Genomic DNA, 26851 nt, shown 5'->3' on the forward strand with positions numbered 1-26851 from the left:
CACCAGTCAAACAAAGCAGCCAGAAAATAATCCCAAATATTAATCAAGTACACAAATCGAGATGGAAGGTTTCACTATGCCTTCGATTTGTAGAGTTGTTACTTACATTTTTCAAGTCATATTCATCACACCGTGTAGATACCGATAGGCAACTTTATCAGAAAGCTCTAATTTATTTATATTACTTAACTAATATTACTTCTTGCTGACATCAAGAATACTGATTCTATCATGCCTATTAGTAGTAAGGATGAGAAGCAAGGTGGTAACATTTTTAAAAAACACAATCTTAGTGATTTATGCGCCTTAGAACTATATGGCACGTCATCACTTTCATTTCACACTAAACAGATGTTAAAAGGCAATTAGCTACAATGCCAGCGAACGCAAAATTAACAGGACTGCTATGAACAGCGTTTTAATTTAAAGCAGTGTTTAGCTAACTATGGGTTCCCAAGAGCAAACCCACAAGACACAAACTTATGCTAACACAAAGGAGAGGCTGAAGTCGGTCTTGAATTATGTAGGAGGAACAGCACACCCCCTTGAAGGCAATACTGTGTCTGCACCCAAAAATTAGGTGTAAGACTTTTCTGGTTACAAGTGTTTGATGGTTGTCAAAAAAAAGTGATACTTACCCAACAACTGAGCTGCAGCTTATCAATTCATATGATAAAATCTAATGAATGAATAGCTATTATGACGGAAACCTATATGTTTTTAAACGTTCCTGAAAAAATGACTTTAGGAATAATGGGTAAAAAAAATGACTTTAGGAATGTGTTTTACTCGTTATTCCTAAAGTCCTTTTTTTTTAGGTTTTGCCTGGCGAAAGCTGCGCTCTGCGCAGCTTTTTCGCGCAGGCGAAAACCTAATGAGAACTGTAGTGTGGGTTTGGGTCGGCCCTCGTCATTTATTGGCTGGCTCCATAAATGGAGCATAGCCATTGGACGAGGGGCCTGTCCGTCAATGCCGGACCAGATTCGGGGGCGTTCCCGAGATTCTTTGGCTTTTGCCGACGTCAGCCGAAAGCCGGGAACGCCCCCGAATCTGGTCCGGCATTGCCGGCACCTGCCTTCCTGCTCCGTGAGCAGTGTGATTAGAATTATTCGGAAATACATCCTGCTCCGTGAACGGTGTGATTAGAATTATTCGGAAATACAAAGAAAAAAAAAGTTTCTTGCTGCGCAAAACGTCCATTGGAGAATCCTGAAGCTCTCTCTGCCAACGACTTCTGCTTTTTTACGCAAGAATAATTGAAACCATTATCTGGAGAGCACAGAATGTTTTTGAAAGCCTGCCAGCTAATTTTCCAGTAACTTCTTCGGCAGTGGTACGCAGACAACTCTTCGATCTGAAGTTCAACAATTGCACTTTTAAGAGCTGGCCTCTAATTTGATTTGCAGTTATAAGATTTATATTTTGTGATTGGCTCAACGTTTAATTATTGTTTTAATTAATACAATCTTATTATATGAAAACCCCCTCATTGCAGCCGCCGTCATTACTGTGATCCTGTTGGTGTTTAGAGCCGACCCCACGTGAACAGACCGGTGGCCGAGTGGAACGGAGATGCCACCTCTACTAATTAATACAAAGTGCACGCTCCCCCGTGTTCCCGCCCCCCGTCCCGCTGTCCGTGTTCTCCCCCCCCCCCCCTCCTGCCCCCCCACCCGTCTCCTCTGCAGACCACTGGGTGTCTGCAGAGAGCGTCGTAACGCCGTGGTTCAGGGCTCGGGGTTGGTCCCGCTCTCTGCAGTGCGGGGTGTTGCACAGATCCGAGGGTCATGTCATTAACACCTCCCCAGCCCCTTCTGACAGCAGCTGCTCGACCCGCTGTCCTTCCTGCGGAGCTGGGAGCCAGCGCACCACGCACTGCAGAGGGGAGTGAAAGGAGGAGGGGCAGGAGGCGGGCAGGAACTGGATCCGATGAGCTGACTGCCCCGTCCGCCCGCGGAGCGCCTTCCCGCGCCCCCGGTGTTGGCTCGGCTGAGCTTTCCCTTTTCATTTCCTGGATTGCGACGCTGTGATTGCCCCGCACGCAGGATCCCGGGAGGAGGAACTTATGTGACCCCCGGCCCGGAGCTTGGATAACGCAGGTAAGCTCTCCCTCCTTCCCGTGCCCCCTTGTTTCAGGAAGTAAAGGGGTTCTTGTGACCGCCTGTCCTGTTCCTCACCCTTGGATCCGCAGGAACTGGGAGAGGAGAAGGATCTTGGGATAAGGAAATCCGGAGAGCTAGGCCACAGTCACGCTTCAAGGTGTGTACTCGGGCAGCACTCCCGCCCCGTTAACAATTGACACCTAACACGAGTGAGTAACCTACACAAACATGTATTACGGATCCTGTCACTCTGTTTTCTGCGCCTTTACAATCCGTGATATTCCTTAAAACGTGAATTAGTGAGAAACCCTGAAAGGGTGAAACGCAACAAGACAGAAAACTTCCCCAGTTGCTGCTGTCATCACGCCTGCCCTTTCCCATACGTGTTGTATGTATCAGCTTTTCTCAACAACAGTGGCTGCTTCTGGGGAACAGCACGTCTGAAAGTTATCTGTCACTTTCTTCCTGCCCCACTCGTTAACCCTCTCCATGTATTTTGCTTTTCAGGGCGTTGTTTATAGCGAGTAACCTGGCAGATACATTAATTATTGGAAGCTGTTTTAGAATGCATTGTACGTTGTTATTTCATTCTTAAATCAGTTCTGGTAAATGCGTTTAAATATTATTACAGTCCGTACTGGGCATTCTTTGCTGTATAGTTAGTTATACACAAAATTTCGCTCTTAAAGCACATTTTACGCGTTTGTAGGTGTAGGCGTTTGTAGGTGAAAGCTGCACTGGTGAAGTCGTTGCAAGTTTCCGGACAGGCTTCAGACACAGAGAATTGCCTCTGGTTTCAGGGATCCAAGCACTGCTTCCCTGGTCTTATAGGGACTGGTTACAGTTATGAAGTACGGGCGTTGGTTTCAAGGATCCCTGTGCTGTTTTCCCAGGCCAGCTGTTTGCTGCCCTCTCCCAGCCTGCCCTCTCCCAGCCTGCCCTCTCCCAGCCTGCCCTCTCCCAGCCTGTCCTCTCCCAGCCTGTCCTCTCCCAGCCTGTCCTCTCCCAGCCTGTCCTCTCCCAGCCTGTCCTCTCCCAGCCTGCCCTCTCCCAGCCTGCCCTCTCCCAGCCTGCCCTCTCCCAGCCTGTCCTCTCCCAGCCTGTCCTCTCCCAGCCTGTCCTCTCGCAGCCTGTCCTCTCGCAGCCTGTCCTCTCGCAGCCTGTCCTCTCGCAGCCTGTCCTCTCCCTGCCCGTCCCCTCCCTGCCCTCTCTCAGCCTGCCCTCTCTCAGCCTGCCCTCTCCCAGCCTGCCCTCTCCCAGCCTGCCCTCTCGCAGCCTGCCCTCTCGCAGCCTGCCCTCTCGCAGCCTGTCCTCTCGCAGCCTGCCCTCTCGCAGCCTGTCCTCTCGCAGCCTGTCCTCTCGCGGCCTGCCCACTCCCAGCCTGTCCCCTCCCTGCCCTTTCCCAGCCTGTCCACTCCCAGCCTGCCCTTTCCCAGCCTGCCCTTTCCCAGCCTGCCCTTTCCCAGCCTGTCTACTTCCAGCCTGCCCTCTCCCAACGTGCCCTCTCCCAACCTGCCCTCTCCCAGCCTGTCCCCTCCCTGCCCTCTCCTAGCCTGCCCTCTCCCAGCTTGTCCCCTCCCTCTCCCAGCCTGCCCTCTCCCAGCCTGTCTCCTCCCTGCCCTCTCCCAGCCTGTCCTCTCCCTGCCTGTTGTCGTGTCCCGGCGGCAGCAGGCAGGAGCGTGCACTGCGTCCCCGAAGTAACAGCCCTAAAGCAAGCAAGAAGTACGCCCCCCCTCCCACCAATCCCTGTTAGGTAGTGGAAACTGTCCAAACTGGGGTGCAGACAGCCCCTCTCACCTTTCGGCCTGGTACCACTGCACCAGCCGCACTACTTCCCTACTGACCGTTCTCCACTTCAGCCCCGTCTAAATTACAATTCATGCTTGTGACCCTTTTGCCTGCTTGCGCTTGTTTTCATGACCCTGTTGCCTGCTTGTGCCTCCGTGTGCCCATGTTGCCTGCTTGTGCCTCTGTGTGCCCCTGTTGCCTGCTTGTGCCTCCGTGTGCCCCTGTTGCCTGCTTGTGCCTCCGTGTGCCCCTGTTGCCTGTTTGTGCCTCCGTGTGCCCCTGTTGCCTGTTTGTGCCTCCGTGTGCCCCTGTTGCCTGTTTGTGCCTCCGTGTGCCCCTGTTGCCTGCTTGTGCCTCCGTGTGCCCCTGTTGCCTGCTTGTGCCTCCGTGTGCCCCTGTTGCCTGCTTGTGCCTCCGTGTGCCCCTGTTGCCTGCTGGTGCCTCCTTGTGCCCCTGTCGCCTGCTTGTGCCTCAGTTTTCGTGCCCCTGTTGCCTGCTTGTGCCTCCGTGTGCCCCTTTTGCCTGCTTGTGCCTCCGTGTGCCCCTGTTGCCTGCTTGTGCCTCCGTGTGCCCCTGTTGCCTCCGTGTGTCCCTGTTGCCTGCTTGTGCCTCCGTGTGCCCCTGTTGCCTGCTTGTGCCTCCGTTTTTGTGCCCCTGTTGCCTGCTTGTGCCTCCGTTTTTGTGCCCCTGTTGCCTGCTTGGGCCTCCGTTTTGGTGCCCCTGTTGCGTGTGCCCCTGTTGCCTGCTTGTGCCTATGTGTGCCCCTGTTGCCTGCTTGTGCCTCTGTGTGCCCCTGTTGCCTGCTTGTGCCTCTGTGTGCCCCTGTTGCCTGCTTGTGCCTCTGTGTGCCCCTGTTGCCTGCTTGTGCCTCTGTGTGCCCCTGTTGCCTGCTTGTGCCTCTGTGTGCCCCTGTTGCCTGCTTATGCCTCCGTGTGCCCCTGTTGCCTGCTTGTGCTGTGTGGGTGTGTGTGGAGGGCTGTGTGTGGCTGTGTGTGTGGGGGCTCTGTGTGGCTGTGTGTGGGGGTGTGTGTGGGGGGGCTCTGTGTGTGTGTCATTTGCGAGAGATAAAACTAGTGGCATTGTAAATGACAATGCCATTTATTTATGTTAAAAAACATAAATAAAAATAATGTCAAGAGCAATGCCAATAGCTCTAACTTTAACAAAGGCAAAACCATTGCATTGTAAATGCTTGTCCTGAATTTGCCTTGCAAATGGAAGCCAAAACTACTAAGATAAATTAAATTAATAAGAACAAATATTCTACTATTCAGTGTTCCCACGTTTTTGATTAAAGCATGAACAAAGTCTGTCTGGTTGGGCCTAGAAAGACCTTAAAATGCAACTTGGAGACAAAATGTTCATTATTAAAGGGGAAACATCCTTTACAACGCAACTTTTACCACGCAATGCTTTTACATCGCAACTTTTACAACGCAAACCATTACACAACGCATTGCGCTGGGGGGCGCTCTAGGATAGGGAATAGATTTAATTTACTATCCAACACCTTCCCTACTATCCACGGGGACTGGAGTTGGAATAGTAAATTAAACTATTCACTATCCAGCACCCCAAAGCGCTATGCGTTGTAAAAGTTGCGATGTAAAAGCATGCGTGGTAAAAGCATGCGTTGTAATGTCATACATCCTTATTAAAGTCAACCCACTTTGGTACTGTGGGTAGCAGACTATTTGGGCCCAGTCTCAGCCGCCAAGTAGGAAAACCTTCAAACCCAGACATTGCTAACAAGCATTGGCATAGCCAATAGGTCACGCCTTTGGTACCTTATAAGTGTTTAGTTATCCAGCACAATATCCTTGGTGCAACATCATCAAGTGTTGCATGCCTAAACACTTATAAGGTCCCAAAGGCGAGATCTGTTGGCTATGCAATGCTCGTTTTGCTCTTAAGTCATGCTTTCTTTTTGTCAGCGGTTAAGGGTGTTTCAGTCGAGAACTCCAATCGTCCATTCTAGCTTCACTTTGCTGGACTTAGGCTGCTCCCATGGATTAAGATAAGAGGATACCAACTTAACTTTCAGCTTCCAATTTCAAATTCCTTCACATTTTACTGATCGTTTGAAAGTTTTTTGCTTTTTAAGTATATATTCTTTATTAATTGCTAATACTATTTAACGTTTAAGCAGTTTTGTACTGCCTGAGTAGGTGTCACGAACCCCAAATTAAAAAAGTCTGTCCTAGCCCACTTTTTAAATTGCAACATATATTCAAACTCCCTCTTGGCTCACACTCCTACGACAGTGCTTCATGGTAATTACAGAGTACATGCCACCCTCCAGGTTCTGTACAATGTCTGCTGCTAAGAAATGAGTCCACATATAATCATCTTTTATTATGATTAAGCCCTACTTGCCATCACCTTCTGTTGCCTCTCACAGAAAGAATCCTTAACACAGAATATCATCTGGGTGGGGTCCCACCCCAGGGCTGTTCAATTTATTAGTGTGTTTTTGCAGAACAATTTTTTTAATGTGTATTAAAGTCTTAAGAATATCACATCCATTCCTCTGCATTAATTACAATTTTTTTGTGACCAAATCAAAATACTAAGATATGTGTCAGGTACACAAAAAGAGGATACACTGAGGACTCTGATGAAAATACCAGACAGCCACAAAAAAATCCCCTGGCAGCCTCAAAAGAGTGCCAAGTAGTGTTACAAGGGGAATACAAGAGTAAAGGTTATGAAACATAGACTGCAAAGTTGATGATCCTCGCAGAATACAGTGAAGAGGGTGGCAGGAGCTAGGAACTCAGACTAATGATTGTTTTGCAGCTTGCTCCTAAAAGGAAGCAAGAGAACAAATTGCTGTTATGGCTATATCACTTAAAGTAGTGGTTATTAACATTTTGACTACTGTGGACCACCCAATAATCATTACAGGGACAAAGGGACCCCACTGAATCAATATTGGTATCCGAGAATCCCCACTGAGTCATTACTGGAAGCAAGGGACCCTGGCATAAACATTTTCGGTGATTTGAAGTGCAAAATAATGCACAGCAAATACAAAAACGGCATTCATCAAACAAATACATAAATGATAAAATATATTTAACTCACAAAGAAATCTAAAACACTGTTTTGGGGGGAGGAGCCAAGATGGCGATCGGAACGGTCGCATAACCGCCTCGCTCCGTGATCTCTTCCTCCCTGCCACCTATCCTGTATTTTATCCTGCTCGGGGTGTTCCGAATTTGGTCACTGAGAAAGAGCCGTCACTTACCATCCTTTTCCGGGGCTCTGGCGTGCAGTGATTCCGGCGTTCTGCCCTGGTCACTTTGTTGGCCTTCCCGACCCTGACGCCGGGGCCTCGAGTGCTGTGCCTGCCCGGAGATGATCGGAGTGCCGGCGGTCCGGAACCGGTGGAGAGACCCGATGGTGGGAGCCTGAGAGCCGCGGGCCGGGACCCCCGGGGCAGACCCGCCCCCGCTGGTGGGCCACCCCGCATGTCCGTTCGCCTACCGGCCCGAAGAAGAGAAGCCGCGCTGTCCGGCACCCCTCAAGTGAGAAACTCACTCCTGTTGTTAGTCCCGCCCGGGATCCGGTGCTGGGCTCCCCCCGAGTGCTGTGGGGAGCACGCCCGTTCTTCTGGTGACTCTCCTTTCTCCGCCGAGCGCCATCCGCCGCGATTTGGCGGTGAGCCCTGGGGCCGCCGGTGCTCCTGATGGACTTGGAAGAACCTGCGGCGATGGCGTAGGGTGCGGTACTTAAGATGGCGGATGGCCCCTCGGGGTGTCTTTCTCCTGGAGACAGGGAGGTTGCCGCATTTGCTTTCTCCAGCCCTCGTTTGGTTTGGGCGGCCCCTACTCGGAGTGCTATCTGGTTTGCCCTGTCTGCTCTGCGGATCGACCTGTCCTTGAAATGTCGAGCCTTGGAGTTGCGGATAGCTGCCATGGTGGCTCCGCCATTTTGTGACGAAGTGTCGTCTCCCCGAATTGTACTGCCTGAAACTTCGCCGGCGGCTGTGCTGGGATCTCCGGCTGGGTGCTCGATTCTATGGGATCTAGCGGACCCGGTGCCGATGCTGCAGTGCTTTCTACATCCTGTTTTCTTTGCTTCGTGCTGGACGGCCCAGATACTGTGCTTGACCACGTGGATCTTTGAGGAACTTTTGTATTCTGACTGTTGCCGAGTTCTCCTGGTTGCTTCTAGTTTGCCGGGACGTTGTTTTGCGGAGATCCCACCGGCTTTTCCTGACTGGTATGGACCCACTGTGTTCTGCTGTTTTTTGGCTGTGGCGGGGTTGGGAAGCTCGACTCTTCATAAAAGTGGACAGGGGTGATCGTGCCCGGATGTCTGTGGGACCCTTTTTACATGGCATCTCCGGGCCTCGTTATTCTGGATGGTTCCTGTTTACATCCTGGTGTAGGCTTTTCTTGACTCTCCTTTTCGACCTCGATTAGTGCATTATTGTTGCGGGGGGGTAGTGTTTTATGTCTCGGTCGCTGGCTCCTCTCCTCTCTCTTTCTTCCTTTTCCTCTCCTTCCTTTTCTTATTCCCCTCTCTTTCTTCGTTATAATTCCCTTTCTCTTTTTCTATATTTCGGGTGACTCTGGGCGACAGGCACGCTGTTTAGTGGGGTAGGCCGTAGCCATTACAGTGATGTAGGGTGGGGGGGGGTGTTTGTTATTTTAGTTTGTTTTATTCTATGGTCCCTTTTTTGCCTTTTCCAGGGGGTGGGCTATGTCCCTTGGTGTTTACTCCTCTGTTTCGCTAGCGTCTGCACTTTCTCCTTTTTCGGGGCGGGTGGGCTGTACGTGTGGCGTCCACTTTATTTGTTTGCTGCTATTCTTCCTCTATTCTGCACCTGGTATGGGCGTGTGAGGTCTTTGGGCTTTGCCCTACTGTGGTCGTCTGCTTGCGTGGGGGGCTATTTCCCTCCCGCCCCCCCCCCCCCTTCTTTCCTGTATATGTTGCATGACGCGCTGGTAGATATGGTTGCTGCCTCCTTTATATAATGTAAAATGAAACCTCTTTTATCCTGGCGCTGGCGATGTAACGACTTTATTTGCATCCATCCTGTATTTACCCTATCGTATACATTGCTTTGTTATTTTGATTCTCCTGACTTTGCGGCCGGCCCCTGTGGTTGTAGGCCAGCGCTTGTACTTATACGTGTCTTTCAATAAAGGTTTTAAAAAAAAAAAATTAAAAAAAATAAAACACTGTTTTAATTTTAATGCGAAGGTTGGAGCTTTTGTAAATTCAATTTAGGCCACTCATTTGCAATATATTATGTTTGATGCACTTCCACTGCTCCCACAAATCAATCTGACGACACCAACTTAATTGTTTGCCTCCAATTCAAATTCTTTCACATTTACAGAATGTTTTAAAATGTTTTACTTGAAATTTTGCATCTTCATTTATATACACTAATAATCTGTTAAAATTATTTAATTTTCAAGCAAGTCTTGGACCCCCTGAGTAGGCTTCACTTCATATTACTTCCATGCCACTTTTATATGCACTTTGTCCTCATGTACTAGCAAGCGTTTTTGCCTTTTTGACTGTCATAATAGTCACATATTGTGTTTTTGTTTAGTTTACAAGAATATTCTTGCCTGTGGAAGGGGTGACTCATTCTTTATCAGGACTCATTTTGAATATGAGAAGGAGGCTCCACAGACACTGGGGTTCACCAGAGGGGAAATCTTCAGAGTGGTGGACACACTGTATGATGGAAAACTTGGAAGCTGGCTGGCTGTCAGAATTGCCAATGAACTGGAAAAAGGCATCATTCCAAGCAAAAGCCGGTAGGATATACAAGTAATTTTTTTGGGGTGTAACAATATCTATTTATGTTGTGGCAACATTAAAGAAGTACCAAAATATTATCGGATTAATATGTGCCTGCATGAACGCTCAACCGACCTGCTTGCAAAAGTTGCTCAACTGAATATGGGGCACAGTAGTGTGTGTGTGTGTGCACACTGTTTTGCTAAAAGAATTTCAGAAATCCCACCTTTATATTACCTTCTGTATATTACTCCAGCATAGTGTGCAATAAGCTAGTTTGAAATAAGGCTTTTAATATCTTTTTGAGTAGCACAGAAGCTTGACCCAGCACATTGACAGCAGCTGCGGTTCTCCTATAAGGAAAGGAAAAGACATGCCAGCATTTTGCATCAGCAATGGTGCATCTGGTGGTACGCTTATTCAGCTAGAATAGAAAATGTAAAAAAATACTGGCATTGCTGAAATGCATGGGGCAATGTAGCCGTGCTACAAGAAACATACCTGATTGATGGGTAAATACCTAAATTGGGGAGGCGATGGAGGGGACAGGTACACTCAACAGGCTACTCTTCCATTGCTAGAGGTGCGCTAATATGGGCTCAACCTGGGACACCATTTGAGCCCCTAAGGGTTAATATTGGCAAGGAGGGCAGATCTGTGTTAGTGTGGGAGAGACTCAGTGGCACATATCTGACATTGGGTAGTATGTATGGACAGGCTCAGTTTATGGACTCTCTAGCCCCTATACTGTCTCAGGGTGTGGTGGCCCGAAGAGTCTCTAACTGCGTTATAGATACAGACTTAAGAAGGTTGGTGCCCCCAATGGCAGACTTCCCTAGTGTCCAGATGGCTTGGGATTTCAGGAGCAGCTGGGCCAGTTGGGACTGGCCAACAGCTGTAGACTGAGGTTCGAAGGGAGACAGGGCATGATCTCCATGTCCTTCTAGACAGATTGAAATGATACCTGGAGTTTGATTAATTTATTGCTCATATAGAATATTTGAGCCACACACGTTTGGAACTGTAGTGTAGTTCCTATAGTCCCAATAGGCTCTGCGCTTAGGAATAATATCTTCAGTAGTGTAGACGTAGGACTGAGGTTAACTAGGTCTCTACTGACTATATTAGACTTAAGTTTTTGCCAGCTAGCTCAGAGTTCACTAGAAACTTTCTTGAATAAGCGAGGAGGAGTTTAACCTCCCTGGATAGACAAGAAGGGATTTAGTTTCTGACAACCATAAAACATGACAACTTTGCTCTCCCTGATTAAGAGTATATCTCTAGAGTCGTGTGAAAACAAAAGACCGGTATTTCACTCAGTCAAAGGTGCGTACTTAGTTTCACCAGATTGCAGAGAAAAAGAGAGACGGGCTGTGGACTGGGGTTACGGGCGGACCGGAATAACAGGCGTGGAGGCCGGATATAGTGCGCTATTGCAGCAGTTATGTTATTGTCACCAACAGGTTTAAACAAGAGGGCGAGGAAAAAGGCGGGGTTGGTAGGCTGGAAGTCCGTTCTCCGCCGAAGAGATGAGCTGGTCTTCAGAATGGCTTCGGCTCTTGAGGTCGGGATCCGGTGTCGCCTCTGAGGTAAAAAGGGAGAGAGAGAGAGAGATGGGCAGTTAGTCCTTGACAGCTTGTGGACCGTCGCAGCACTGTCACCAACCACCGGGACGTGCGGGGCAAAAGAGACCGTGAGGAGGGGGCAGGCAAGGGAAGGGGTAAGAGAAGGCGTAGACGAGAGAGGAAGGGGAAGAACGTGCAGTCGTGAGGGTGAAGTGTAAGGGCTATATTTACAGCTGGATAAGTGAAGTGAGTTCCTACTTATATACAGTGCAGCAGTGTGTACTCCGTGAGGGGATCTATATACACTCAATATACAAATATCTACAGGGAGACACAGAGATAACAATGGTAACAGTGTACTCACGTGCCCCGCCGCAACTCTCCGGTGAGTTGCGGCCGCTCTCCAGTCACCTCCGGAGGACTCCACCAGTCTTCCGTCCAGACGTCCTCCTCTTCCTCGCTTCCACTCCGGCACTGTCCGCTCTCCGTCCCAGGCTCTCCGCACGCTGTCTCCTGCCACGAGTCCACCGCATCGAACGCTCTCCTCTCTTCGTCGTCGGCTTTTCTGTGTCTCGGGTTGTTGATGGGGGCGGGACTTCCGGGGTCACAGGGGTTCACTTCCGGGTTGTTGTATGACGCCGTGAGTCGCTCCGTTTCCTGCATAGGAAAAAAGAGAGGAGGAGTCCTGGTCGTCAGGGACGCCGGAGAGTCAATCATCAAGGTATCCTGGCTCGAGGGCCGCTCAGCCGGGTTGCGCGGCGCTCCCCTTCCACACGGGTGTTTTCAATAAAAGGTATTATTTATTGAGCAGTCTCCTTCCTCATACAAGAGAAATGAATTGCTACAATTGCAATTCTTATAGTAAAGTAAAGTGCATATAGTAAAAGCAGGATTATAAAATAATTCTGTAAAAGCATTGATATGGTTTCTTAGCCATATGATACTTTAAAATGGATAAAATATATACATACATATACATTGACTAATCGTACTCAACTGGTGCTTCTAAATACGCCTACCCCGGTGTACCTGACCTAAGCCTAATACATGGGAAGGAGTAAGTAAGTAGCAGTTTAAGTTAAGTTTGTTTTGCCAAGAATCTGACTCAAGAATTCTCTGTAAGGGTTTAGTCAGTTCAGTACCTGGGTATTAGAAGGCAGGAGGGCTGGTATCTCTCTCTCAGGACTCGATATCCCAGTCACCCGCAAGGGTAAGCTGGAAACGCCGGAGGCTGGATTTTCTCGGCAGGAGAAAAGACAGCGTCTTTCTCAGCGCGTCAAAAGGGATGGGGCAGCGTCCGTGGGCTCTCGCATCAGCTGGGCTCTCGGGCAAGTAGTAGCTGCTCCAGATTCACCACCACCGTGTCGTTGCTTAAGGCAGCGTTGGTATATTTATACCTGAGAGGTGCCGGGTTTGACGTAAGGCTGGACATAAGACGTCAATAAAGATGTCACTAAGAACTGGTCGTTCTTACAGTGCTTTACAGGAGTTCTTGGACGAAATCAAAACAAAGGCAGCGGGGATTTCCCAGGTTGCTGGAGGCTTGGATTTGTTTAAGAACTCGGTGTGCTTTCTAGGGGGGCTGGAGGAGTAGGCTTGCTTAATGGGACAGGATGCGCTACGACTGAATTATGAATATGGTTTCTATGCCGTTGTAGGGATATTATTGATTTATAACCGGACAAGGGCAAAGAATAGGAATATCGATTCAGGTTCCTAGATAAACCCACTACAGAACATATTCACCTACTTATTAAATCTGAGTTGGAAGAGACAGACACCTCCTATCCAGACTTGGAGGCTCCGCATGTCCCACCTGCACGAGACCGTGTTACGTCACCACCTGGCCGACACAATCAGGAACTACTTTGAACATAACTAGTGTAGGGCCCCACACACTACCATTGCCTGGGACGTGATTGGTGGTGTGGGGCTTTTGTATTGGGTATTCCTGGTGGTTGGAGGTGGTGCTTTGGTGGACTCAGGAATCCAACATAGATTGCTGAAGGAGAAGTAAAAGTATTCCACTATGCCCGAAAAAAATACAAACTCTTGACTGCTACACATGCGGACCGGGAACAGGCTGGCAGACTAATCTCCTGGTTGGTTCAACTGGCCAAAAAGAGCTGTCCCATCACCGTATTGCAAAACTGGCAGGTGCTCTGGAATATACACAGCGGGTATTCTACAGAGTGTTCTCCCAACGCTATCAGGAGCTGTATAGTTAGCTGTGTCCAGCTTTAGCAATGGTGGTTGAGGCCTTTTTCAATCGGGGAACCCATCTACAACTGCCAACATTTGATGAGGAGGCCCAGAAAGGGGGGGCGGGGGGGAGTGGCTGAGCTAGCCGTGGGGAAACACCTGGTACGGATGGCCTACCAGATGAATTTTACCTCCCTTATATCACCCTCCTGGCTTTGAAACTTGTGAAAATGTATGTGGGGGCACTAGACCAAAGGTTCCTCCTTGATACCACCGGACAGCATCTTATAGTGTTGGTGCCTAAACTACCTGGTGATGCGCATGGAGTGGTGTCCTATATACTTCTTTCCATGCTGAATCTCGGATTATATGGTTCTAAGCAAAGTGCTAGCCATCCACCTGTTGCCTCACATGCAACAGCTAATACATTATGAGCGAAACAGCTTAATTCCTTACAGTAACACCTCAAATAATATTCATAGACTGTACTAAGTACCAGATGTGACAGCTAGCTACTCTTTTCCGGATGCCGTAGTGTTGTCCACTGATGTACGAAAAGCCTTCCCTACTCTGCACTGTGGGTAACTGAGGGCTAATATGCGCAAAACTAACCTAGTGTGTGGAATAGGACAGGTCGGTGTTCCAGCTCTACTCTGGCACAAAGGCCCGAGTGCTGATGAGTTGGTGCATATCTGAAATGTTTGAGGTACACCGGGTAACCAGGCAGGGATGTCCTCTCTCCCTACTGCAATTTGCCCTTGCAGTGGAACCCTTCACTACTATACTCCATACCGAGGAGCCCCGGAGGGACATTCCATTATGAGATGGCAAACACATAATCTCCCTGTAAGCAGATGATAAGCTGTTCTAGCTCGGCTAGGCAGGAGTGGGCGGGGGGGGGAGGGTCTGGGGAGCACAGTAGGACAAAGACCTTCACCTTGCCAGTAAATCATGAGCAGCAGGAGCCTCAGGTGAAGGTGTGGCAAGCAGGTATTCGATTGGAGCCGTGGGTCCTTAAATATCAGGGAGTCAAGATCTATCATTTAGATAGGGTCATCTTGGGGAGGACTCTCTGGGCACTCCACAGTAGTGCAGCATTTTGGCGCACACGTTGCCCATAATGGCCAAGACTACCCTGTCAAAGATGATTGTGTTACCCAGAGCGCTTTGCTATTTTACTAACCTCCCATTTTGGGTCCTGCAGAAGTGGTTCAAGTCTCTTAATATATTGCTCAGGGAAATTATCTGGGGTGGGGGGGGGGGGACAGGATTGTGCTCCACGCCCGATGCAACGCAAGCATTTGGAGTGCCAGACCATGAGCTGTATTACCTAGCTGCACAATTATAGTTCCCTGCCCGATGGCTGGTAGTATGGAATGTTCATGAAGGAATGTGGGGAACCGCATAAAGAAAAGGGCTTTGGTGGTGCTCCTGATGGGGGTGAAAATCAACCTGGCCTGGAACCCTAACCTCTTGGCCATTGGCTTGCGCTTTTTTTAAATGGGCGATGCATAGGTGCCTTGAGGACCTGCTTTATGCGCCTGCAATATCCCTAATGGGATTACTCCCCTTGAGAGGTGGGTTCTTCACAGCTAAGACACCTGAGGGCTTGGACGGCGGCTGGGATTGAAACTCCTGAGCTTGTCTATAATGAGGGGACTCCAAGGAGAGTTGGTCTCTTGGATCCCTTCAGTAACAGATAGCATTTCCTCTGCAACCCATCCAACATCCCTTTCAACTTTGTGATTCTGAAAAAATTATTCCATTTTGTGTAATTAATATTTCGGGGGTTGAGGGGTATGTTATTTACTTATTAAATGATGTATTACCATTGAACTATCCCGTACATCACCAATCTCCTCCACCGTTAATCAACTCAACCACTGATCCACTCCACCACTGATCGTTGTAACCTTCCTTTCCCCTACAGCCTAATCTTCTGCCTTGCTAGTATTTGCAGAGTTTTTGGTCAAAACGCTGTATTCAGAAAGGAAAAAATGTAGATTCGTGGAGAATGCCAATGTTGATTCAACACATAAATTCACACATCATATTTACTGTTTTATGTTCTTTTTCCCATGTTTAGCTTTATGGAAATTGCACCATTACTTAGTCTGGTTGTACTTTGTTTCATAATGTTGCTTTATCTCTGCTATAGAAATATGTTGCTTGTATCTTTCAGGGCAGAGCAGATGGCTAGTGTTCAAAACGCTCAGAGAGCAGCCGCTGGGGACAGAGCAGATTTCTACCGAAGTCGTGGCCAAAGGACTGGCATGAAAAAGAATGCCAAGAAGAGTCGAGACGACCAGGCTGCTATTACAGCTGTCAGCACAAAATTCCCAGCCTATGAAAGAATAACGTTACGTGAAGGTGAGCAACCTTAAGCCGACAAAAGTATTACAAGTGTAGTTTTGTTATATCTTGAGCATACTTCGGCCCTTAGTTCACTTTTTATTTCTTAATTGTACCAAGAATTACTGAAACTTCACCTGTTTAACCTCATAGATGACCTTTGTGTTATCCAGGAGTTAAGTGCCTGTTTATAAAAAAAATCTTGCAGTATCCTGTGTGTGTTTTACATGTGCAAATACGCCTTGATTCAAGTTTTCTGAGGAGATCCCCCTTCCTCGCCTACAAATTCCAAACTGGCAAACGTCATATCTGTGACTCCCATTGTTATGTCCCTTATCCCCTTTGCCAGTGACACTCGCATCCCAGTGTCCATGCTACCATCGGTCTGTGACTCTGTCATCTTGGTTTATTGTTAGTGTCTGTAACTTCTTTTCAAGTGTCATGTCAAACCCTGATGTTGTTGGTGGCCCTCAGTTCTTTCTCTCTGGCTCCTTTCCCAATCTGTCATGTCCCTGTCACCCATGTACCCATGTCATAAATGTGATTAGATCATTTTGATTTAAATTTGAGCATGTAAAACATTGCCCCACTCCGATTGCTGAAGACCCTTAGTAGTTGGGGAAAGTAGTGGCTGGTTTGAATGTACGTTATTTCACAGAACATAATCACTCCTTTCTTAGTGTCTGAATGACAGACTGCGTCAAGTACATGTGTAAAAAGTAAACTCTTCTAGGTCCTATCAATACACACGTATTGCAAGCTTCTTCAGTGTGCCAAAACCTTCTCTTTCTTTCTGCGGTAGGTCAGAATAAATACCTTGCTTTTACATGTTTAATCTAATGATAAGAGAAATGAGGTTAGTTTATGCCAATCATTTTATTTTACAGTGAATTCACTTGTCTGTGTGATATCGCTGAACTTTTGCTGCTAAATGAGCGTGTCTTTAAACAGTGCTTTTTTACTTTGCAGCTGGTTTTAAACGACCTGTGGTAGTCTTTGGCCCTATCGCAGACGTGGCAATGGAAAAATTGGCTCACGATTTGCCTGAACTCTATCAACTTGCCAGTAAGTCTTCAATAATCTTTATCATGAAATTCTCAATCTTTAGTTGTGGATGTCGACAGTAAAATAAGAAAGCATGTATGCCGTGTACTAGGTGAAATTGTAAGTGAATGTTCTATCTGACTGCTAAGTAGGGAGTTAAGAAGATTGTTGATAACGTGGAAACCTTTCAGGTTTTGTCTACTTGCTTCTTTTATAGCAGAATATAAATTTTGTGTTTCCACTAACCGCAGAATGTTTTGACAAATTGCTATGCTGTCTCCTCCCAGGGATATCTTACATGAAGCTGTTTGTGATTGCAACTGTCCTGTACCATAGTTAATGTGTTCTTGTTCCTTTTAACGTTCTGTAACTTACCATAGCGGCAAATGTCAGTGGTTTTTTGGTGTTGGATCATAAGCATAACAACTAACAGATTAACCTTCATCATCACCTGTTGCTTAGTTTAACTAAGGTTCAGTGAATTTCATAGCGTTGAGGTTGAGAAGGTCCCCAGCGTGATTTTGCAAGTGTTTACCTTCACCCTGAACTAACCTTGAAGTGAGTCTCTACTATATTTGACCTATTTTTGGCCTTGGTCAGCAAGATGATAATGTATGTGTGGTGATGCCTGCTGTAGTTATGGTTTGTGTTGCAAAGCAAAAATCTGTGGGCCAGAAGGGAACACAATGCCTACTTTGCTGTACGCATCCCCTAGACCAACCTCTGGGGCAATTCTGAATTATAAACAGCACAGCAGGCCTTATTTCTTTTAACAATGGAGAGCGAATGGTATGCTGGTCTTTCCAGTGGAACTTGTCTAGTCAGTTTTTCGCAACTGGATCCTTCATAGTTTCCCTTGTGCATGGATATGTCAGGATTGTATAGGCGATGGATTGCTTTGGCACACAGTGGGATCCATTTTGGGATTGCCACTGTGGAGATGATGTACAAAATGGAGGTTGGAGTTAGCCTGACAAATGAGCAGTGTGCTTTGCTAGCATTCCTGATGTTTGTTTGGATTCAGACTCTAAGTTATTAGAGAACTGGAGACTTCAGTTTCTTTAGAATTGCAGGGATAGCCTTTTGCAAAGGCCTAAGACATGTTGCTAATGCGTGTAAAGTGTGAAGGCTTCCTTCCCTATTGTGCCTATGTTTTGGATTTCTCTGAGCATGACATTTTTAACGCTATCCCTCCTTCCTGCTTATGTGAGTAAACCAAGAATGTGCCTGCAGTTTTCCTAGATTTCTCACTGACACCTGCCCTAGCACAGTGACACTGACTGCTAGCATCCCAGCCAGGCTAGGGGACATCTTCTGAAAAATCAACATGTTCAATGCCATGTGTGGCCGTAGACACACACGCTCTGCATACTCCTGCTATCTAGTGTTGGGTTCGGAGCTGTGCAACTTGTTTTTCTTCAAAGAATTCTTTTGAGACATGAGGTAGAGTGACTACTCCTCTCAATGATACTGTGCATGGGCATCAACTCCTTTGTTAGATTGTTTTCTCTCTGCCGTCGGGTTCTGACGTGTGTGCCTCTCCTCCGTGTTCAACTCCATACTGTGCGAGTCTTCGGTCCTATCCTGTCTTTGACAGTGTAGTGAATCTCGATTTGCTCTTTTCCAAAACGTTGGCGATAATCTTTGTTGGGTCAGACTTCGATCGATTGCTCCTAGGGATGCCACCTGTCTCGGACCTACCTTTCCGCGTGCACCATCATTACGGAAGATGTGTTCCTGATGATACGAACACCTTTTCCATTCTGTCCACAACGTTGCGCCAAGTATCCACACACCGACCTGCACCAGGTGTGTAACCTCTGCCTGTTGCCAGACCGCCGTGAAGCTGACTGTGATACTTGCAAATCTTTCTGATCAAAAAAGACACTTCGAGACCAAAGGGCACGTTGACTGGAAATGTCTCGCTGCAGCAAGGATGATACTCTGGACATCTTCAGTGAAGAGCACACCCAGGAAGAGCCAGAAAGTGAGGAGGAGGATGCAGCGTTCTCCATTGAGATCTCCAGCTCCTTTGTGGAGGAAGAACTTGAATACACCCTGCCTCTTGAGCAGCTCATGAGTACTGCTGCCCCCAACCTTTCTTTACTGAAAAAGAGTTCCAAATACCCACCCCTTCTACAGGTCACTATACCGTCAATGCCTTCGCCCATGTTTGGATCCAAAAAGAGACTTCGTATGCCCCATCTTCGGGCCTGGCTCCGAAAACTGCCATTAAACATAAGCCTTCTGCTTCAGCACTGATCGAATTGGTTTGAGTGTCCACCTAGCCAACACGGCAACTAACTCCATCTCCTTCTGTGCCGGAATAGAACTAATCTGAAGACTTGATTTCAAAATCTACCGACCTCAAACACTCGAAGCTCTCTTCAGTTTCTTTGTCTTAGGTCGAGCCAATTCTTGAAAAGATGGACTTTAAACAGTGGAAGATCCATATTCTTTGATGTCACAGGTGAATCATAGCCTCCTCTCCTAAAAGACATTTGGCATTTCAGGAGGAATTGAACATTCCTGTACCTCCCAAATAGAAGACAAAAGGCAAGGCTACAATCCCTGCCCATCATCCTCCAACACCTCCACCTCCTCCAGATTCAAAACCATCTCCTCCTTCGCCACATCAGGACCCTCTAGACCATACACATGCAGGTTTGCCAACGTGGGAGTTTCGGAGAATCAGTAGGGGAACCAGATCCTTGGTCTATTTATGATACAGACCCCATAACTCTCAATGACCCAGCTTGCCTTTTACCACAAGAGGATGCTAGTGCCTACCAACAAGTAATTGCCAGGGCAGCTATCTATCATGGAATCCAAATTCATAGAGAATCTCTAGAACTGGACTTCCTGTCTGACGTGTTGTCATCCACTCACAATGACTCCAAGTTTCTGCCCATGCTTCCAGGCATGTTATGGCACACTGATGACATATTTAAAGAGCCTGTCCATGCCCGCGCCATAACCCCACGGTTTGATTACAAAAATGTGAAGCGGCTCCCTCCAACCCACTTTTTATATCTATCCAGGTCCCACTAGACTTCATCGTGCCTACCACAGCTCAAAAAAACTGAGGCAAGTGGAGATACCCTCCTTCTGAGAGAGCGAGCAAATGCATTGATGCTGCTGGGAAACATGTCGCAGCTCAAGCAGCCAATCATTGTCGTATTGCTAGCTCCCAAGCCCTACTTGCACGTTACGATAGGGCAAACTAGGATGAAAGAGAAGAACTGCAGCAGTATCTTCCAGAAGAACACAAAAAAGGGGTCATCAACTAGTTAGCGAAGGTCAGCCCATCACCAATAATTCAATCAGATGTGCCTTAGATGCAGCAGACACAGCCGTTAGGGGCATCAACACCACTATATTGCTCAGAATGCTTGCCTGACTCAGGTTTACAACCAGTTTTGAGCATGCCTTTTAGTAAGGAGTATTTATTTGGCCCTAAAGTGGACTCCATTTTAGACAAAATGAAAAAAGCCACTGCAAAAGCAATGGGAACACTGCAAACACCTACACCTCGCGGTTCCTTTAGCCGCTCAGGCTGCACGGGTGGATACAAATCCTTTGCCACAGATGCCTTCACCTACCAGCAAAAGCAAGGGCAATCCTATTTAAACTAAAGAATTTTACAAAGGCTCCTTTAGAGTGTATAATAATAGGGGATGAAGTATGGGTTTTTCAGCACATGGTGCAGCCTCGGCCCCCAAACAATGACTGCCCTCATTTCCCCGATCACATAAAATATGTCATGGGAAAACTACAGTCCTTTTACATGGTCTGGGAAACTATCACAATAGACCAATGGGTACTTGCCATTATCCAAGATGGCAACTGTCTGGAGCTCCTTTCCACACCACCTTACATTCCACCCCGCAATCACAGACTATTGCAGGATCACTTAACACTTCTGAAACAAGAGTTACAAGCCCTTCTTCCCAAAGGGGCTATAGAACCAGCTCCCTTCCTCAACAAGGCACAGGGGTGTATTCCCTGTACTGTCTAATATCAAAGAAAGACCTGTCACTGCGACCAATTCTAGATCTCAGACCTCTAAACACCTACATCCTATCAGAACACTTTCACATGGCTACTCTATAAGATGTCATCCACTTCTACAGATGGGCGACTTTATGGTCACTTCGGACCTGAAGGAGGCCTTTTTAATTATACCCATTCATCCTGCTTATCACAAGTACCTCAGGTTTGTCATAGCAGGAAAACACTACCAATTCAAAGTTCTTCCCTTCGGTGTCACTACCACACCAAGGGTGCCTAGCAGTAGTAGCAGCACACCTATGTTGACAAAACATTCATGTATTCCCGTACTTGGAGGTTTGGCTAACCAAATCCAACACTCATCTACAGTGTCAGCAACACATACAAATTACAATAGACCTGCTACACAAATTGGGTCTCCCCATCAATGTCCCCAAGTCTCACCTTCAACTTTATCAAATTCAGCCATCCTTGAGAGCAGTCCTCAACACACATTTAGGATTAGCTTAACCCAATCCCATTTGGATACAAAACTTTCAGGCATTCCTACTTCAATTTCAGATGTCCAGTACACTCGCAGTTCGAACTGTTCTGTTTCTATTAGGTATGCTGTCTTGCATTGCCATAGTTCCCATCGCAAGACTAAACATACGCCCACTACAGCAATCTTTCTCGTCAGTGGTCTCAGTCATAGGGTCACCTCCAGGATCTAGAGTTGATAGACAGCCAGACTCACCATTCTCTGCAATTTGTTTAAGGGACTGCCTTTTCTGGACCCTGTTTCTCAAATCACTCTAACTACAGATGCTTCAGAGACTGGTTGGGGTGCACATCTCGACAACCACACAATACAAGGTCTGTGGTATGCCAAACATCAGTCCCTACACATCAACTACATCGAACTTGAGGCAATATTCCCTTGACTGAAAGCGTTTCTTCCCCAACTATCTCACAAGGTTGTCCTAGTCAGACTAGACAAAATGTCAGCCATATACTATGTACAGAAACAGGAAGGGGGGAGGGGGGGCACGTCTGAGCATACCCTGCCAATGTATGGCGAACAAAGCGGTACAAAAAGGGGTGGTGATGGACGGAGCATCTGAACCAATCAAACACTCACACCCAGTCAAAAGATCTGGGTTTAATCCATCACCGTTCTTTAGCCCACTCTGCCACCCCAGTTAAGACATGGCCATGGTCATATGCAAATCAGTCTGACCCTGTGCCTCATGGAAACAGTCCAGCTACACTTCTATCATATACATTGTTAAACTACACCATGCTTCTGTATAGAACTTTATACAATATTTTCATACTTCACAAAAGTTTGGTTTTGCTTAAGTACCCCATACTTTTACAATTGACAGCATTTGCAGTCTATTAACAAAACAGACAATACATCTCTATTTTTAAAATTGCAGTTCAGCCTTTAATGGAAGATCTTGATAGTTCACCTAGGATTCGCCATGTACCTATGTGTGACCTAAATTTGGTACTTAAACTTTATGGTGGCACCTTTTTAGCTGATGTATTCCTGCATTAGGGAAGGTAGTATTTCTGGTAGTTATCACTTCCTTGCACAGAACCCGTAAGCCATACCCCTTGTATATTGAAGAAGCTTACTTACAAGTCCATTTAGTCAGGGAACTTTGTTAAGCATATCTGGTTATTATAGACTTGCTGCTTTAGAATTCTATTCTTTTGTGATGCATGGAAGCATTGAGGCTTTCTAATGTTATGCTGCACTGTTTGTTACACACATCATTTCACTCCCTTTTATGTAGGCTGTGCCGTTTGCTCTTAATGTTAAATAAAGATAGGTGTACATAGCAAAATACAGTTGCTGGTTTTTGTAGTACAACATTTTACTATTTCCTTTTAGAAACAGAACCCAAGGATGCTGGCTCAGACAAGTCAAGTGGTGTGGTGCGTTTGAATACTGTTCGGAGGATAATTGAGCAGGTAAAGTAACGTGCTATCTTGTCCAGTGCTCAAACATTGTTTCATAATTAAGCTGATGCAACCCACAACGTGCCTCAGATTAAACACTTCACGTTTCCCCAAAGATGGAAGGTATAAGAGCAGCAGTATATGGTCCCTGAATGTGAGTGAGCATAAGTAGCCACACAATAATCTGCATTTGACTAATCATTTAGTTGCTGCATTGATAAGTTGTTGTTTAACTTTTTATCATAAAAAGAGCAGACACCATCCAATCGATGATCTTGGTTAGTGGTATTTCATCTAAAACCAAAAGCTCAGAAATGAAACCTATACTTTAAAGTAAATTGCATTGTGAGACTCAGATAGTTTCTTTGCGATAGTTTGGGCAAGGAGGTGTAACACTGATCCATAATATATCCATTACATGTCGATAAGGCAGCATGAACGCTAGAACTCCATTCTTAACAGCTGGATTTCTGTCATTTGCAAGAAGTGACGTTCCTTAGAACTTTAGCAATGAATCTCACCCCCTTTTTTCCTAGTTTACAACTGACAGGTAAGCATTCTCCAAGGTAGGAAAGTGCTGTTTTCAGATATGCACAGTTCTGGAAAGGTTCATTTGAATACAGGAACCTGGGACCGATTGCATTTCTTATTCCACGTTCGGTCAAATTAAAATTTGTCTGCTCGTTTGGTGGGTATTCCTTTCCTTCCCCTAGCCACTACCACCTACATATAAAAAGGTTTGACCAGAGGTCTGCGATGGGAAACTTTTCATCATTTCCTATTGTTATTCCAGAAGGTAGAAACCCAAACGGCGAGAGGAGGTAGGTAATCTTTAGAAGGAAGGTAACTAATGTTCCTTTATGCAACTTGAATATTCATCCAGTTTATAAGGGAGTTTTCTGCACTTTTTGGGTCTGTGATTGCCACAGTTTACATTATGGTAACTGCAGCAAGGACACAAGTGGCAATGGTGGTGTGCCTGTTACATGAATGTTCCTGATAGTTGAACAGGCAATGATTCCAACATTGTGACTACCGCATTTCCCCGCACTCTAAGTGAGGAGGGAAATCCCAGGGGACAGCTTGTGGGCCATCCAACAATTTTTCTTTCAAGTCCGACTTTACAAAATATTGCATTGTTTTGCTAAAATGGAATTGAATGTAATTCGTCACTAAAAAGGGTTTCAGGTGTTTATTGATGGTCACAGATTCCACCATTGATACATTATACAGGTCATCTGCTCATGTACTTCACCATTCACTAGTTGTCTTCTAATCTGGATGTTTTTATTTATCTGTCTCCCAATAGGATAAACATGCACTGTTGGATGTGACGCCAAAAGCTGTAGATCTGCTCAACTATACTCAATGGTTCCCTATTGTAATCCTATTAAACCCAGACAGTAAATCTGGTATTAAAGTCATGAGGCAGAGACTGTGTCCTTCCTCCAACAAGAGCTCACGAAAGCTGTATGATCAGGCAAATAAGCTTAAGAAGACATACCCTCATCTCATCACAGGTTGGGTGCCGTGAATTCATAATTAATTTTTTAAATGTGCCATTAATTCATCATTTTGAGATTAAATCGAGATTTATAACATGGCCAACTAGTTACATTGTGAAATTTTGCTCAAGTTTGCTGCATGGTTCAAGAATGGCAAAGGATTGTGCCTGCTAGGGTCTAAACCTGTCCCAGTCAGTTGTGATTATGGTCCATTACAATTTGATGATTTTGTTGGTAGCCTGTGTGAAATCCTTTGGTGACCTCAGGGTGCTTTCATAATCGGGTTTGATGTATTCTGTGAGGAAGTTTGAAGACATTTGCTTTACTAATGCATTCACTGACTATAATTCCATTGTGATAAAGGATGCTTAAGTTGCACCTCAGATTGAACCGAATTCTTTTTGGCAGATGACTAGCAAAGCCGTTGTTGGAAGAAAACAAAATTAACACGTATACACATTTTTACTTTCAAAGGTACTGTAAATTTGAATTCATCAAATGAAGCTTGGTATGGCAGCCTTAAAGATTTAATCAAAGACCAGCAAAGTGAAGCTGTCTGGGTATCAGAAGGAAAGGTATTTTATAATGTTACCATATATCCAGCATATTCCAAATTCACCAATAGCCTTTTAAACTAATGTGTCTACATATCTCTTCTTTACATATCTGCTAATGAATTAATATTTTCATATTGAGATTATCTTTTTGAAACAGTTGTGTGAGTGTGGAAGAAGATATGTGAACTGTTAATGCTTCATGACCGGTTTTCTACTTGTCATGTAAAAGCCAAGATTGTGCAGAACAGTAATATGGGCAAACCAACAGATAACTGGTCTGCACAGGAATAGCATCTTTATATTGTAAAAACATCCTTATTCATTTAAGCAATTGATACTCATTCTTCTCCTCATGAGACATATCTTGGTCATTTGTCTCTTCTAAGTTCCTGTTTATAGAATGTCGAAAAGCTAAGGTCTGCTCTTGTGGTTGTACTTATCCTACAGGTCATTTTTAAAAAAAAACTTTTTATTGAGGTTGTCAGCATATATTACAATCACAAGATCCCCTTTAGGGCAATATTCCATCAACTTACAGTCTTTTCTCTAGAAATCATAACATTTCCCATATAGTAACATGAATATTATGCGGTCATTGCATGTGTGTCCAAACCGCTGACCGTCTATCCCCACTTCTGTCTTTACGTATAATCCCAAGGACATCTTGCTCCCAGTGTGTATCACAACAATCATCAATAGAACAACATTAAACATTAAAAAGAGTCATCTTCCATAGGTACATTTGCAACACTGAAATTGTTCTATAGTTGTCCCGCACTTCCCACGCCATGTCTTATTAAAATCTGTGTCATAGCTGCACGGTGCCTACCAGGGCACTACGGGTCATTTTTTGTGTGTAATTGTGTTTCTGCTTATCTCCTGTCCTTAGTATTTAAAGACTGAAATGTTGACTGGCCCCTAAGGTTTTTACTACATAACGGCGGTGTCACCCATTGCTGCTTAAATTACCATAAATATTCCTCTTGGGGAATTTAATAGTAAAGTTTCTAAATTAAATGTGCAATTGGGTGAAGGAAAGAATGGGCGTAATTGGTGCTATTTGTGGTAAAACAGGGTGAGCCTCTTACTGATGTGAACTTTGTTTCTGTAATTTCAACAGTGCACTGTTAGATCACTTTTGTACGTCATGCCTTTATCTGGTGTTGCCATGTTTCCTCTCTCATATTATATTAATATCAATGCCTGGCCTTCATTAGAATCATGTTGTAAGGAAATCTCTGAGATTGTTCTTGTAGTTCTTGTGTGGTATGTTATCTATGTAGACACATGTGCCTAACTGCAGACTGGTATTATACTTTGTTTCCTGTTAGCAGTTTCCTTATGGTTTATAGTACAGTGCACAATTAATTCATTCCATGCATTTCTTTTGCTCATTTGTCGAATGCTGCATTGCAAAACGATAATGCCAAAGACTGATACCCTTAAACGTTGTAAGTGGTATTTAAAATTGCAGCATAACAGCTACAAGTGCAGTGCTGTTATCATTATGGCCTCAACAGCCTTCTACTTTTGTGTCGACTTATTCACAAGTAGCCAGCAGCTCCCAAGTGTGAGGAATGGTCTTGTTGTCTTTATTCAGGGGCCTGTGACGTCGAACACCCATTATCCCATTATATCCAACACCAGTCTTGATGTAAGAATGGAATAGACTCCTTACGCTACTAAACGGGATTAGTGAGGAAATATGAAATTAATTTGAGCGGTTGACCTGTTTCAAAGGATAGTGAAGGGATAGAAGAGGGAAAGGTCCAGCAAGTTTTTTTTTTTGGTTGATGCTAAAAGCAGTAGAAGGAGGTTTGGGATGAGTAAAGGGGAGGTGGAGGGGGTAAGAGTCCGAGGGAAGGGTTTCGAATGGCGTGTTTGGGAGATCTGAATAGTAAAGGAGGTATGAGATGATGTAAGGAGGGGTAGAGGAGGGAAGAGTCTACAAAGGGTTATTTTGGGGGTCATAGTAGTAGAATGGGGTTTGGGATGAGTCTGAGAGTGGG

At 45.8% G+C, this 26851-nt stretch overlaps 1 protein-coding gene across 4 annotated transcripts in view; it reads left to right on the plus strand.

Annotated features, from left to right (window-relative positions):
- The window catches only part of LOC144818378 (tight junction protein 2-like), a 438051-nt gene that overhangs the window by 368519 nt on the left and 42681 nt on the right, over positions 1-26851 (plus strand). For all 4 annotated transcript variants that reach the window (XM_078675742.1, XM_078675743.1, XM_078675740.1 and 1 more), the window contains 6 exons: positions 9463-9673; positions 15606-15793; positions 16745-16840; positions 22713-22792; positions 24090-24300; positions 24760-24860. In XM_078675742.1, coding sequence (XP_078531868.1) covers positions 9463-9673; positions 15606-15793; positions 16745-16840; positions 22713-22792; positions 24090-24300; positions 24760-24860 — 887 coding nt within the window. The remainder of the gene's footprint in view (positions 1-9462; positions 9674-15605; positions 15794-16744; positions 16841-22712; positions 22793-24089; positions 24301-24759; positions 24861-26851) is intronic.

Source organism: Lissotriton helveticus, chromosome 2_1 (genome assembly GCF_964261635.1).
Source record: "Lissotriton helveticus chromosome 2_1, aLisHel1.1, whole genome shotgun sequence".
Taxonomy (NCBI): domain Eukaryota; kingdom Metazoa; phylum Chordata; class Amphibia; order Caudata; family Salamandridae; genus Lissotriton; species Lissotriton helveticus.